At 38.3% G+C, this 14,782-nt stretch overlaps 1 protein-coding gene across 1 annotated transcript; it reads right to left on the reverse strand.

Annotated features, from left to right (window-relative positions):
• Positions 1-374: 374 nt before the first annotated feature.
• LOC149015375 (uncharacterized) lies at positions 375-11,401 on the reverse strand. The gene is made up of 4 exons (XM_089157352.1): positions 11,034-11,401; positions 6,183-6,285; positions 1,080-1,241; positions 375-858 (listed from the first exon to the last, which is right to left on the reverse strand). Exons 1-4 carry the CDS (start codon positions 11,309-11,311, stop codon positions 691-693), a joined length of 711 nt encoding a protein of 236 aa, XP_089013478.1. The 5' UTR covers positions 11,312-11,401; the 3' UTR covers positions 375-690.
• Between the last annotated feature and the right edge of the window lie 3,381 nt (positions 11,402-14,782).

The raw sequence follows: 14,782 nt of genomic DNA on the forward strand, positions 1-14,782 counted from the left end.
TTTGACATCAAATTTATCTTCAATTTCAAGAATAAAAGTTACTAAATCATTTTTTTAAACCAAAAATGAACTCTTATACCCATTTCTTTTAAACAGGCAAAATAGAGAATGAAATTTTGACACCAAGAAGACCCTAGTCTTTTTGGAACGTGATTGCCCTAGAATGGGTTGATTTCCTTTTGTGCTTGGTGGGCATGGATAGGCTTTAAAATATGGACCCCTTAGCATCCCAGTCTCTCCCCTGCAATTGGAAGTTCTTCCTGCTGGTTTGGTTTCTCTTGGCCATGTAATAACTAATCTGCCACCAAAAAGTTTCCCATGCATTTTGGGCTATACAGAAGAGAATTGAGGTGAATCACTGAAAATTAAAAGTAGAGCTCAAAAGTTGTAACCTTCATCAGGTTGCCCATTCTCCTTTAACCTGTCCAGGATGAAAAAAGGTTTTATAGATGAAGGACAGTGCAACCTGGTCAATATTACCCAATAGACTGGTGCGAGAGTGCAGGCTTGGTCTGATAAAATTATAGGCAACTGCACAGTGCACCTTTATTAAGCAAGATAAAACATCAGTTCTACATAGTCATGGCGCATTATGATTCAAGGATACAAACTTGCTTTGCGCTCCAGTTATGGGGAGCAGTTTTTTCCTAGAACTGTGACAGATGCAATCACATGCAAAGGTTTCATCTTTCATACGAAGAATTCTAGAGCAACATCCCCACGCTGGCGCTGCGCATTGATCAGAGGATCGATGATTTTTCTCCACCCAGAATAGTCCACAGCCGAGCCTGGATCGGGCAGTGCAAATCCATTCACAAAGAAATAAGGTGTGCCTATCACTCCTCTTGAACATCCATACTGCAAGATAAGAAAGATTGTGTAAAGTAGAGAAGAAAAATGATAGAGAAACACATAAGCCAAAGCTACAGATGAGAAGGTCTGGGTGCCACTTGGCTGGCCTCCTGAATTGATGATCATGTGGCATGGAGTGCATCATGGGAGCCTACTGGCCAAGTAGGTATTGCAATGTACCATGAAGGTCTCTAATTTCCACTGGTAACTGTTGGTAAAGCTCTCACCTTGAAGGAAGTCCTAGTTGCAAGATCCGTACTCAGGTCACTGAAGCCAGATTCAACTGCAGAGAGTAAGTCATCCCCAACTGCTTTTGCTACAAACTTCGCAGTATGATCCACAACAGAAGCTCTAGACATTCTGAAAGTTTGTTTATTGAAAAACTTCATCTGTTTAACATCCACATAAACCAATCTTAGTCTGGATTCTGAATGGAATGGGAAGTATCAAAGAGGCAAATTTAATAATGCAATTATATCACCAAACCAATAGGCAGGATTTGTAGTTATATACACTACATTCAGTTTCAAAACAGCTTCAGGATTTTCTTTTCATATATGGAACGAGCTTATGCTTCTAAGTGCTTTTGGATAAATCTGGATTCTACAAACAAATGGCAGGCAAATATTTCCAACTAATATTGGCATCCTACAGAACTGATACTAGCAAGGATATGAGATACAACAAAATTTCTTCAAGAATAAAACTTTATTATTTTCCTAATGTACCATTTGCTAGTTCCCCAAGTGTCAAATATTACTTAATTGGTTACCATGTGACTAAACCAATTTAGATACATTTAAGCTTAAGAAACTTCGTAATCATTAGCAAGTTACATCTGGTATACGGCATACTCATTAAAATAGTACAACTTGTTAATGTCCCAGATAATTGCATAAGATGTATACATGCATATCCATGTCCCTGATGTTCATGAACCAAGGACTAGTATTCTTCTTTCTTACCAATGTCTATATTGGATCTAAATCTGGGAAAGCAATATCACAAATTCACAATACAGTTGGATCAAGGGACTAGGGAGACAGAAACCAGTGAAGACAAAAGGGAGAAGAGGAATGGATCAAAGAAAAACTTTTGGCGAAATAGGTAAAATGGAATAGAATTACAAGATATATCTATTTCACGAGTTGGTAAAAGCTTCTACAACAGGTCATTTGATAAAAGTAAATATTTTTTAGTCATGACAAGGAAGTTACGAAGCAGAATCCAAAAATTTTAACTACTAAAGACATTTCATTAAAATGTACCTTGATCACTACATATTTGACTCCATAAAAGAGAAGATGCCAATATAGATGGTAAGGGATACAATTGAATTTGAGTTTGAAATTTGACAAAAGGCATAGATCCATATCATTTCCTAGACGTCAAATGGCAAAAACTGAAACATCACAATTTTACAAAAGAAAGTACGCGTAGCATACACAGATTCCATAGTGGATAGGTGTCAGGGAAAACTTAAGTTGAGTTCAGATGGCACATCACAATTTTACAAAAGAAAGTACGTATGCATCCATGGATTCCATGGTGGATAGGCTGTCCAGGAACACTTAAGCTGATTTCAGCTGGCAGAATATTTGCCTTAAGATGACTAAGAACAACATGCATCAACATTCAAGGAAATGAAGAATCATAAGTGGAAATTTTGGCAGGGGCATTTTGAAGGTTTTGGGTGCAATCAGTAAAGGTGGTAGGCAATGGTCAAACTATAAACTATTTTGAAGGGTTAAAGTGGACAGGAAATTTTCAAATTAAAAATAAGGCTGGGCTTGGATCATAGTATTTTTTTAGTGTTTCACGTCCAAGGCTTCAGATTATGTCTCAAACTGGCAGCAGGTCTTTCCTCGAATGATATCAGTTTGTACGAAAAATTATTTGCAAGGCTGCAATAAAAAGGGCGAACCCGGTGATAAAGGCTTCCTCACAGGCAGAGTCCGCGGGGGCAGTTTTCCTACACAGTCTTACCCCAATAATTTTTGTTGGGAGCTTGTTCCGATGCCTTGACCTTGGGGCTACAACTGTGGTCCACCAACTGTTGCGCCAAGGCTGCAACACTAATAGAAATTCCAGACTTTGATGTGGAGGATACTTGTATTCGAGTTCTTTCCCCTTCCATCTTTTTTTCTATTCCCATCTACTTGGAATGAGCTTAGATGCTAGGATCCAAGGTTTCATGGTACGTATGTATTTGGAAATTTTTTCTGCAGTGCAGACATCCCATTTTGCATGGTGGTTAATGCACCATACATTCCCTATTTGATAGCCAAGTAAATACATTCCACTTGTTTCAAGCAGTGATCCATGTGGAACCTCTTGCAATCCAGTAGATCACACTTTTCTGCATATACATAAAAATTGGTGGCCTTTTTGGTTTCAGGGAGAGGAAGGTAAAGTCAGTTATGGATTTCTTTCAGTGGAGTCTTTAAAAAGCAAGGGTTGCTAATCTGATTATTTAAGAAAGTGTGTATGGTATGGTTGGATCCTTATTGCATGTTACATTTGGTTTCAAGGAACCCATGACCTTTGTTTTGAGCTTTAAATCTTCCCAGACTTCTACTTGAGAGATCTGACGGAGCAGCTCTTAAGATGAAATGCTTGGTCCAATCTGTGGGTAATTTTGCACTCCCCCATCCTCAGGCCCTAATAATCACACAGGTTTTTTTGGCGCAGAGCAACTGAAGGATGGACAAAGCTGAATGTGGATGGCTGTTTCCCTAGGAACCCGAGGAAAGCTGGTGGCTGCTGCTACTGGAGTATTTAGAGACCATCATGGAGCAGAACTAAATGTGCTCCTTATTGGTTCTATGAAGACAAAAAATATGGGTTTTGATTAGTTTTGGGTGGATTGTAACTCCCGACACTTGTAACTTCTATCCCTTGAAATTTACAGCAACAATGGTTGCTAAATACTTGCTTAAAGTCGATCACTTGGAAGATAGCTCAAATGCTTCGGGGAAGCTAATAATGTGGCAGATATTCTAGCAAAGAGGCAGTCACTAAGAACCCCAAGAAGAAAGGAAGAAACCCCCCCAAGAAAGGGCGCCCCCCCCCCCCCCCCACCCCCCCGGGCCCCCCCCCCCCCCCCCCACGCTATAATAAACTTGTAACTCAGCATCTTCGTGATGAGATCCATCAACTGAATAGGGCAATCCCCGGGGCTCCATATCAGCTCTGAATGCACCAACTGCACACCAGCCATAAATCTGCTGGCTGGTTTTGCTCTCTCTACACATGTAACAACTCCTAACTAAAGAATTGCAAGAAGGATTCACCATTAATTCCCTGTATCTCCCACATGGCCCCTGGATGGTGCCCTTGATATCTCTAGCAAAGAGGCAGTCACTAAGAACCCCAACCTAAGAAAGCAAGGAAGAGGCCCTTCCCCCTCCGGGGGGGGGGGGGGGGAGGGGGGGGCCCCATGCCCCCAATCCAGTCCCAGATTTCGTAGAGAACCATATGTTGTTATCGGTGAGTGTTCAGAGTTCCTGCTGATTGCATTGCCAAAAGGTGGGTTCCCAGTCCATCGTTGTTTTCCCTTTCCATTTTTTCCTTATCTATGCATATGGGAATGCCAAGGTGTAAATCTTGTATATTTTTTCTTTTCTATATTTTATTGCAGATCCGTTAGCCGCCCAAAAAAATATTATCTAATGTCGCTACCAGTTAACCAAATTTAAAATCCATTACTTTGAGTAGGAGATCAATTCAGCATTTGAAAAAGCCAAATATGATAAGTACGTCATAAGCAACAATTACAACAGTATACAAGCATCAAATCAACAATGTATCATAACCCCAATTTTTTTTAAGGGAAAAGGGCCCCCCCTGGGGGGGGTGTGGGCCCCCGTTGGGGTGTTTCCACACCCCCCCCCTCCTGCCCATGGCATTTGGTTGGGGCTCCATTTTATCAGCTCTGAATGCACCAACTGCTTCAAAAACCTAAACTTGTCACTAACTTCTTTGGTGTTAAATTTTTTAATTAGAAGAAGAAATTAAACTTGGCATTGCTGTTCTTCATTAACCTAAACGTCACTCTCTTTGGTGTAAATTTATTGCGGAAAGGAAATTATTGCACTGCATCACAAACTCTTCAAAGCATACTTGTATCAGAATTCCAAGGCTTCTTCATAATCAGTAAAAAGTTTCTAATTGTGGGGAATACGTATTTCATCAATATAGAGCATAATTTGGAATCAAAAGGCTAAACTAAACAAAGAAGGAATACCTAGTGTGTAGCTTTGGTTGTGATAGAATGAATGATGGGGCGGTGAAAATTGATGAGAAGGACATTCCACAAAGCGATCATTTTAGGTACCTTGGCTAGATCATTAGTAAAAAATAAAAAAGGTCATATAAAGGATGATGTTTCCCAAGGAATTAAATTGGGTGGATGAAATGTACAGGTGCATCTAGGTCTTGTGTGATCAACGTGTTCCTTTAAAACTCAAAAAAAAATTCTGTAGGAACATCGTTTGATCAGCTATGATGTAATGGTGCAAGGTGTTGGGCACTTAAGAAACATCATATAGATAAAAACTCAATACAGAAAAAAAGAATGCCAAAACTAGGAAAGAGAAAGGAATGATCATGTTAGAGCTGGCCTGGGAGTAGCTCTGATAAAAGATAAGCTACTAGAAAGTCAATTGAAGTGGCAATAGTCACGTTAAATAGAGGCCCCTAAATGGCCCCATACAGAGAAGTGATCTAAGTCAAGTTTAGGTTTAACCTTAGGTTTATCCTTAAGGGAAGTGGTGAGAAAGTATATACATAGCTTACGCCTTTTATCTAGCATGGCCTCAAATAGAGCTGATTGGAAGCCAAGAAACCATGTAACCAACCCCATTTAGTTGGGATGAGCCTCTTCTTGTTGTATGGAGCACAATCAGCATGTGCAGAACTCACATTGGCACAAAAGGAAAGGGAAACTGATAACATTCCTTACTCATCAAAAAATAATAGGAAGAAGCTAGCATCAACAAATTCCTACAGAAGCAAAGAAACAAAAGGGTCAAAATAAAAAATAAAAAAATCAATCAATCCAAAGCTCAAGATCTAGAGTGGCCTCACACCTTTAAAGTTCTCTTTGTTATGTGTTCATGACTTTCAAGGAATGTTATCCTTCCCACCTATCTTTAATCTGAAAGTTTAGCTTTCTTCACATGTACAACGTCATAGGTTTTCATGCCATATCTTGTTCACTAATGTAACAGGTGCAATAACACCCCTTCCCCTCCCCAATACCCCCACCCCCCCCCCCCCCCAAAAAAAAAAAAAGGGGGGACAATTTTCTAAGTTGTAAAGCACCAAACCTGATGCTTGAAGAACTGCTCCATTACGTGATATGTTGCAGACGCATTCAGCTTATTTACAATGTGTAGAGCACGACTAGTGACAAAAGCATTATCATGATAACTGCAGTATAGAGAAAATCTATCATGACATTCAGGTCCTGTATTAATGTATGTAGTACATCTGACATACAACAATACCAACAGTTATATAGATAGCAGAATTAATTTTCATGTTACTTATCATGAACAGCCAATCTGAGGCAACAACATTTAACTCCTACATGAATAACAACGAGCTTTAAAGCTGGCAAGCAGATTGTATTAGCGGACATAAAAATAACATGGTTGTGTGATCATCTGTTGGATGCTGGACTGAGAAACTCCTCCTACCCTTGGAGATTAGAGCCTTCCCGGCTTTGAGAGATTCAATCCAGAGTCTCAGGTTATCCACACCACAAGATTTATCCCCAGTTATTGCCTAATTGTTGAATTCTTTTGGCATGCTTCCAATTAAGGAAATTGTGTGTGTGTGCGCACACGCGCATATGCACCTCCAGCAGAATGTACAGTATTCAGTAAACAATCAGGATATCTGATCATTCAATGGCATCACAATGAAGCATGCAGAGACTATAGGTTCCCTGAATTTATCATGTGAAGACAAGCAAAAGGTACACATGGCCTAAGTAGAAGGTAAGGTAATTTATCTTCAACTGTAGCCTATGAATTATTCACTATGTTCAACCAACTTAAACAAATAGAGCAACCAAATCTGGGCTTTCTCCAGGAATTGATACTCAGACTGAACCCACATATGCACAACTCTAATACCTCAATCAGCAGTTCCTCCAGGATGACAAAAATATATGGATACCGTTGCAATCATAAGCATGAGGATAGACTAATCTAAACCAGACCAGATAGTTGTTATATAGAAGTAAAGAAGTAAAGAAACAATCAAAACATTAATTTAAATTATTTAAAATAAATAAATAAAAAAAAAAGGAAGGAAAGAAAGAAAGAAAGAAAGGAGAATATGCTAGAGGAAAGTTATATCTAATAACCAACCAAAAACCAAGTGCCCCCAATTGATAATGCTTTTTGGTGTCTTCTTAAAAAGAATGTCTTTCATCGTTTTTGTTTTTCTATTTACATTCTCATAAGGAATATGTTTTTTCTGTAGTAGTTTAGTGTTTTACAGTATGTTTTCTGCTTCTTTTTATTTCTCTCCAATATTTTATATTCTTCTTTTCGCTCCAAAGCCAATGAGCATCCCACTTTTGCTTCTCAAAGTGTAAAGGACCAATGACAATGCAATTTTCTTGAAAGACCACTGGCCATGAGTGAGCTGATACGATCCCGTATCTGAAGCTTAGAGAATAAGAAGAATTACAGAGGATTGAAGACAGCATTTAGAAGATTGGGGGTTGGGAAAAGGAAGAAACACAGAAAAAAAGAGAGAGAGAGAGAGGAAATTAGGGAAATCATTCTTCATTGCCTTCAAAATCCTTTCCCAATTACTATGCTAGCGTATCCCTCCAATCATTTGATGTGAACACGCTTGAATCCCACCCACCCCCTTACCGAGCCCAAAGCTCAGACCAAAGAAGCCAATCCAAAGCTGGCCAAATTCACGTCAAGGGCATTTTCATCATTTTCAGGCCTTTTAAGGCTCAATGAGGGTCTAGATTGAATACACTTGCTCCAAGGGTAATGGATCTTCTTCTTTTTTTTTGGGGGGGGGGGGGGTCAATAAATATTGGAGTTATGAAGAGTCCAAGCCCTAGAACTAGAAGTTAGTTGTGGATAAGATAAGATTCCTTATCCAAAGGGGTTCCAATTTTTAGGAGTTTGGTTGTGTCTAAAGAGTTCTAGTTTGATTTAAAGTTGTGGCTTGAGTCCTAAGTTATATCAATTAGCATGTGCTTTTCAAGTTAACTTAAAGTGTGTTTAGAAAGAATCTAATCTAAGGGTTGAGGTCTTGTAGTAATTTGATTCCTTCTTGTGTGTGGTGGTCTAGAGTTGGGATCCTTATCTTTTAGGGATTCCCAACCCCAGTCAAAGTATTTTGTTTAAGGCTATAAATAGTCTATTCAAGCAATGCAATTTTCACTTTGGATTATTGAATAAAGTTATTGAGTAAGGACCTTGGTTCCTATTTTGAGGGGGCCTCAACGGGTTTTGAAAAGTTCTTTAATTTTCCAGCATCTTCATTCAAGTTTCAGCTCCTTCTCATCAATCCAGCAGCCTACAAGCATTCTCAAGCAATTCCCTGCAGACTTCAACCAAGTCCAGTAGTTACACATCAACCACAGAAGCCTTTCCAACAAGTACCAGCCCCCACCCTTCCCCACCTCCCCAAAGCCCCAAGGCCCCAAGGCCCCATGCACCCAACCCCTGCCCCTCCCCTGTTCTGCTCGCCCTTGCTGCCGCACTTGCGCAGCAGCCTCCCTAGTCCCTACAACTCCTCCAGTCACTTTCCCTAAGCCCCACGACTCCCCCAGCCCATTCCTTTATTTCCCCTTAGCCCTGACAACTCCCCCAACCCTCTCTTTTACCCACAGCACCCTACAAACACCTTCACCTGCAGATCCCAAACCCCAGCCCCATTAAACCTCTTTTCCCTTCCCCTTGGGTCACACCTAATACTAGGTTGTGATCCTAATTTTATTTTCCCAAAACTGCTTAATTTTCTTGACTTAGGAAAAATCCTGCACTTCATCCTCTTCCTTGACATTTCTGCAGAATTTTAAATTTATGGAAAAACCTTAAGCTTGATAAGTTCAGATCTGAAGTACCAAGTACAGAAGTGTTTTAGAGCCTTAGAATAACCTAAAACCCTCCCATTTCAGCCTCCCCCTTCACTGGAATTTCCTGGGGAAACCCTAAGTCTAGGAAAATTACTAAAACAACCCTCACCCTAGACCTGGTTTACAACACCACTCTACCCCAATATTCTCTCATATTCCCTAACCCAGACCCATGTCTCACAATGACACTCTAATCCCTGACACTCTTATTAACCACACCTACACTATAACCGTAACATAAGCATGAATGCAGCAAAATATAGCAATGTGATGCAGAAAGAAAAGAAGAAAAAACCTGTAGTATTGGGTTCAGTACAGCTTTCTTGGTCTAATTGTTTCTGGACAGACTTAATTTCATGTCCCCTATGAAAGAAAAGAAGAAAAACCTGTTGTATTGGGTTCAATACAGCTTTCTAGATCTAATTGTTTCCAGACAGACTTAATTTGATGCCCCAATGAAAGAAAAGAAGAACCTGTCGTATTGGGTTCAGTACAGCATTCTAAGTCTAATTGTTTCTGGACAGACTTAATTTCATGTCCCCAATGGGTTACAAGGGCCATGGTGTGTTGTCCTGTGTCTTTTAATGAAATTGTGGTGATTTCTAAGGCCAATGAGGGGATGAAATTTTATGATCTCCACCAACCAGGGGGAAGTATTAGAGGAGCAGCCTAACAATATTGGTAATGAGGATGAATACACCAAAAGGATTAATGTCAAACTCTCGTTCAATTGGCTGACCACAACAATGATGACAATTACAAAGAAACCACTGAACTTAATTGAGACTACTGATTAAGAAGTTCAACATCCAATTGTTCACTTTACAAACAAATCATTCGCAATTGATGTTGATAGTGAAGGTGAAGACCGTTGAACTCATGGTTCTACCAAAATTCTTTGAAGAATGAGCTCACAACTTCAGGGCTTCATTCCTAACATCCATGATCTACCCGAGGGTTATGTTTGAGAATGTGCCGACACCACGGGGATCTGATTCCTCACTTCTACATAAGTTTCAGGTATACTAAAGCCAGGAAGAATTGATGCAGAATTCTAGCAGGAATAGATGAAAAACCTACAATTTTGGGTTGAGTTCAATTTCCAAGGTCCACTTGAACCTATAGCTCAAGTTAGACTTAACTTAAAGTCCCCTGTGAGTTATATTGGTCATGGCTTAGTATATATCAGTTTTCTAACTACAGCCTTTGGGTGATTAGGCAGACACTATTTGGTGTTAGAACTATGGCTGAACCCAGTTCAAGGAAATCTGACCCAACCAAATTAAAAGAGAGCGAGGTTAAATGAGTAGTGTGTAGATTGGGGTAGTAAAGCATGAGTATAACCAAAAGGGAGAGTGGTCAAACCAGACATTCCATTGCTTTATGTATACTTTCAAGGTTAAAAGAAGAACTTATTCACAAAAAACAAAAACAACCAAAGAAAAAAATATGTTTTCAAAACCCATATTTTCTGTAACAACGGGAAAACAAGTCTTTCGGTTTCCAAAACTGAAAAGCTGTAAACAATTGATCGAAATAAAGGGCTTATGCATTTTAAACTACTATCCAGCAAAACTACATTTTGAGAGTTGGACCAAAAATGGTCTGAAAAATTATGATAGGGCCTCCGAATTCGTCCCCGTCCCCAACCCCATAAATAAATAGACCATGAATAAGATAACCTACTTCAAAAGTAGAGATTAAAGATGAAAGAGAGAATAATAATTTTCTCCTCATCAGATACACTTCTGAACAATTTTTGACATGCAGAAAAAAGTGTCCTGAAAGAGAAGCTAAGCAACAAACCAAATGAACCAGAACCAGATGTTCGTCAAATTATAAAGAACAATAGACATCTTCTTTCTTTCCCTCAGAATGAAGAATTAATTTCATGTCCCAAATACAATGATTCGAAGAAAAAAAGGGGAAAAAATCCAAAATCTCATTCAATGAAAATCCATATGGATGTCAATATGAGCAGATAAGAAGAAACTCTCTAATTCTTTTTTTTTAAAAGATTTGCTAATGGACAGAGATGACATGTCAGGGAGAGACTTACGGCAGCGGAAATGGATGAACGATGAGAGAAAGTCGGTTGCCATAATGCTCGATAACCCGTTTGAGCGGGGGCCAAGCATCCTTGCTATCTGGGCAAACTGGATCGAAGAATGCTTCGATTATTATCGTATCTGCATCTGCTTGGTGGTTCTTATACACAAAACCATCAAATCTAGCAGGAATAGAGTCCTGCGCGTTAATCGTCGATATAGAGAATTGGCAAAAGAGAATAAATGCCGAAAACATGAGTAAACACTGCTTCGGTTTCGGAATCTCCATCTCTATCTTTCTTCTGCTGCCCACACTGAATATCACAACTTGAAGGACGACGACTACAACATAGAGAGAAAAGTAGTAAGCTATAGATGAATGGCGACATTGACGTGGAAGATGGAACAGACGCGTGGATCCTTCTTGAGACAGATGGAAATAATGGAATAGGTTGTTCAAAAATCAAAAATTGGAGTTTTTTTGCCGACTGACCAATTAAGTGGGCTTATAATTCTTGACTCCCAATTAAGTAGGCTAAATTGCAGAATGCTCAATTTGTATTTTTCGTAAAATTACAAGCATAGTTCCTCGTGTTCCCGATATATCGCCGACACAAGGTGACATTTCGATGTGTCGCTAGGGAGGGCGACACGATACCCCAGCAACACCGATAAAACAATAAGTCGGCAACATATCGCCCTGTGTCGGCGATATATATATCGCCGAACATATATAACAGCCTTTCGTTTATTTTTCGTCGATTTTTCGTTTGCTTTTTGCCAAAGTGACATAGGGCCTCTAAAAGTTTCGGAGGCATTGCCCCCACACACCCGCCGGGGTGGGACCCGTGTCCATCGGCAACAATATGTGAAGCATGAGTCATACTCAACATAATTGTATAATGAATTGTAAACTTTAGGGCCTGTTTGGTTACATGACTCTGGAGATTTCAAATATCTAGAGATTTCAAATTTATAGATTTCAAATCTATGGAATTATAATTTATTAAAATAGATGTTTGGTTGTGGAATGAAATTTGTGGATTCATCCTAAAAAACTATTTGATTGAAGTGATTTTTATGAATGTGCAAATGTATAGCTTTTTTGAAATCTCTGGATTTCACCCCTTACTCATAAGGCCATAAATCTACAGATTCACATTTTTAGTGTAAAAAGGTGAATCTCTAGATTTCATGAATCTAGAGATTTATACAACCAAATGGGTATAATTCTTAGATTCATGAATCCAGATATTTGAAATCTCTGGATTCATGTAACCAAACAGGCCCTTAGTACATCTCTTTACTAATTGTGTATTTGTGTTCTCTTTGCATATTTACATTAGTTTATATGAATTTTCCAAACTTCCAGTTTTGCCTACATATAGCCGGACATGTGCCAATTATAAACTTTAGGTTAGGTGATGTTTTATGTCAAAATAACACTCCGAATGTGTTTATTGACCTCAAATTAGGTTACACGTCAAATTTCAGGTCAAAATGACCTGAAATACCCTTATAATGATTCATTCATTGTGGTCACAAACTATCCCATTGATTTAACAACTTATAAGACTCCATAAAATAACTGCTAACTGAAAATACTGGCGGGGCTTGCGAGTGAAGACCGGAACAATGTGAGGGACAATGATAGGGTTTTCGGCAGGGGAGGAGCAACAATTTCCGGCAATGGCAAGTGGGAGAAATTCCAACCTTTGAAATCAAATAGGAGTCAAGGGCATCTTTTGTAAACTTATAAACTTAAAATCTTAAATATAAAAAACATAAATTATATTTACCAACACATTATGGGTAAAATGGTCATTTTCGTTTCAAATTAATAGAAAAGTTTAATTGTGGATAGTTTGCAATTTTACAAAAAGTGCAAAGTGGATGACATGCAGATTTAGCCCACTTAAGTGGGTGCCCTACAAAAAACTCGAGAAATTAACATTTTATATAGTGGAGATCCTCTCCAACCAACCAGCCTCTCCACCCACTTTCCCACACTCACATGACTGTGGATCCACTCACATGATGTGGATCGATATTGCCTTGTTTGACACGGGCAAATCTATGAGATGAGTCCCACTATCTCATGTAGTATGAGAGGGTGGATGGAGTGCATGCTAGGTGGAGAGCATATAGACTCTATTTTCTATGCATGATTTTATTTTTTATTTATTAAAAAAAATTTAATTTACTATTATTTTTTTAAGAATTGAGAGCTTTATATTAAGAGGTCGGAAAAACCCATGATGAATTGATGACCTCTTTACTAAGAGGTGCCTATCATTACTGACTAAGCAGCTCTTTGATCATTTGTAGTTAAATGTTGGAAGCAAGTAAAAAGGATCATTGCTGGCATTATTGCAAGGTTGCTTGGATAGCATCAACGCAAAGGCAAATGAGAGAATGAGTGATCATGTCCATCGAGGATAGGATGTTTTCGAAGCTGGTCTTTTTGGCCACTGATATCCAAGTAGGCACCAAGTAGGTGACAATTTTCTTATTCTCAAAAACTCCTATGGGTGTCAAGTTTGACATGGGGTTGTTTTTGTTTAGGCTTAATGGATTGGGGTTGAAGTATCAAATCCAAACACGGACCATTAATAGAAGTATGGTTTTTGTCCAATTATAGTTTAATGCAATTTAGATTAGGGTTGACTGTTTTGGTTCATCTTAAGACCGTTATCAAATCATTATAGTTTGTTTCGAATTAAAAATTATATGAGTCTTGAATTTTGCTTCTTTGACTTGAGGTCCAAATAAATAAATTTCTTTAAATTTTTTTAAATAATATACTCATAATTCTATTAAAACAAAAGAACACAGAGATATAATAAGAGATTATATGGTAAGTTTTTTTTTTTTTTTTTGGTTAGACATCCTTAGGGTAGAAACAACCCAAAGCATGTATAATCTGGTAGGGGAATAAACAATAGTTTGGGAAGTTTTAATTCACTAGAGATTCAAATCCATATTTGGGACTTTAATAGGAAAAAAAAAATCAAGACATCCAAGATAATTGACGAAAAACATACGCCACTAAACTATGCTATCATTGTCATGAAAATGCACTTGGAAGTTGGAAAAGGGAAAAAACGAAAATACAAGTGATGGGTAAAATTATATAGAAATACCCGTTATTGAGAAAAGTATGTCATGTTGGTAATCATTTAAGAACCTAAACAATGGGTTGTTTAAGTTTTATAAAGTGAAAGTCTAATGGAGCTAATTTCACAATTACTCTGAAAAAAAAAAAACAAAAAATGTGCGTTTAGTAACGTTCTATGGGAGATTAGTTATTACGTAAAATTGTTTATGTTAGGAAATCATTCTCTTTTTCTATTTTTGTGGGAGGGGCGGGGAAAATTGCTATTTGATGAAATTATTCTAGAAATATTTTTCAAAATTGGGCGTACAATTAATATGAAAAATCTTGTTTTTGAATAAGGGTATGGGACAAAAGAGCAAGGTGTAGAGGGTTTTACTGCTTTTACAAGTAGGATGGGCGTGGTCTCGAGAGACCTTCACATTCAAGACAATTTTATCAAATTTGTACACTTCAAATATAATACGTCTTATATGTTATTCACAAGTATATTTGGAGGTCACTTTTCTTAGCAGTTCATCGTTACCCTCAGATAACAAAAGAACGAACTATTTCAATAGACACTTAATGGCATGTTTGGTAATGTTTTTAAAAAACGTTTTTGGCAAAGAACTGAAGAACGGGTTAAATGCGTTTGTTAAGACG

Source organism: Hakea prostrata, chromosome 5 (genome assembly GCF_041222555.1).
Source record: "Hakea prostrata isolate BN-2017 chromosome 5, UWA_Hpros_2, whole genome shotgun sequence".
In the NCBI taxonomy this organism is placed as follows: Eukaryota; Viridiplantae; Streptophyta; class Magnoliopsida; order Proteales; family Proteaceae; genus Hakea; species Hakea prostrata.

Coding starts and splice junctions, on each gene's coding strand:
- LOC149015375 (XM_089157352.1), bottom strand. CDS start 11,311: ATGGAGATTCCGAAACCGAAGCAGTGTTTACTCATGTTTTCGGCATTT. Junction 6,286..11,033: donor GTTCATCCATTTCCGCTGCC/GTAAGTCTCTCC, acceptor TCTATACTGCAG/TTATCATGATAATGCTTTTG. Junction 859..1,079: donor CAACTAGGACTTCCTTCAAG/GTGAGAGCTTTA, acceptor CTTATCTTGCAG/TATGGATGTTCAAGAGGAGT.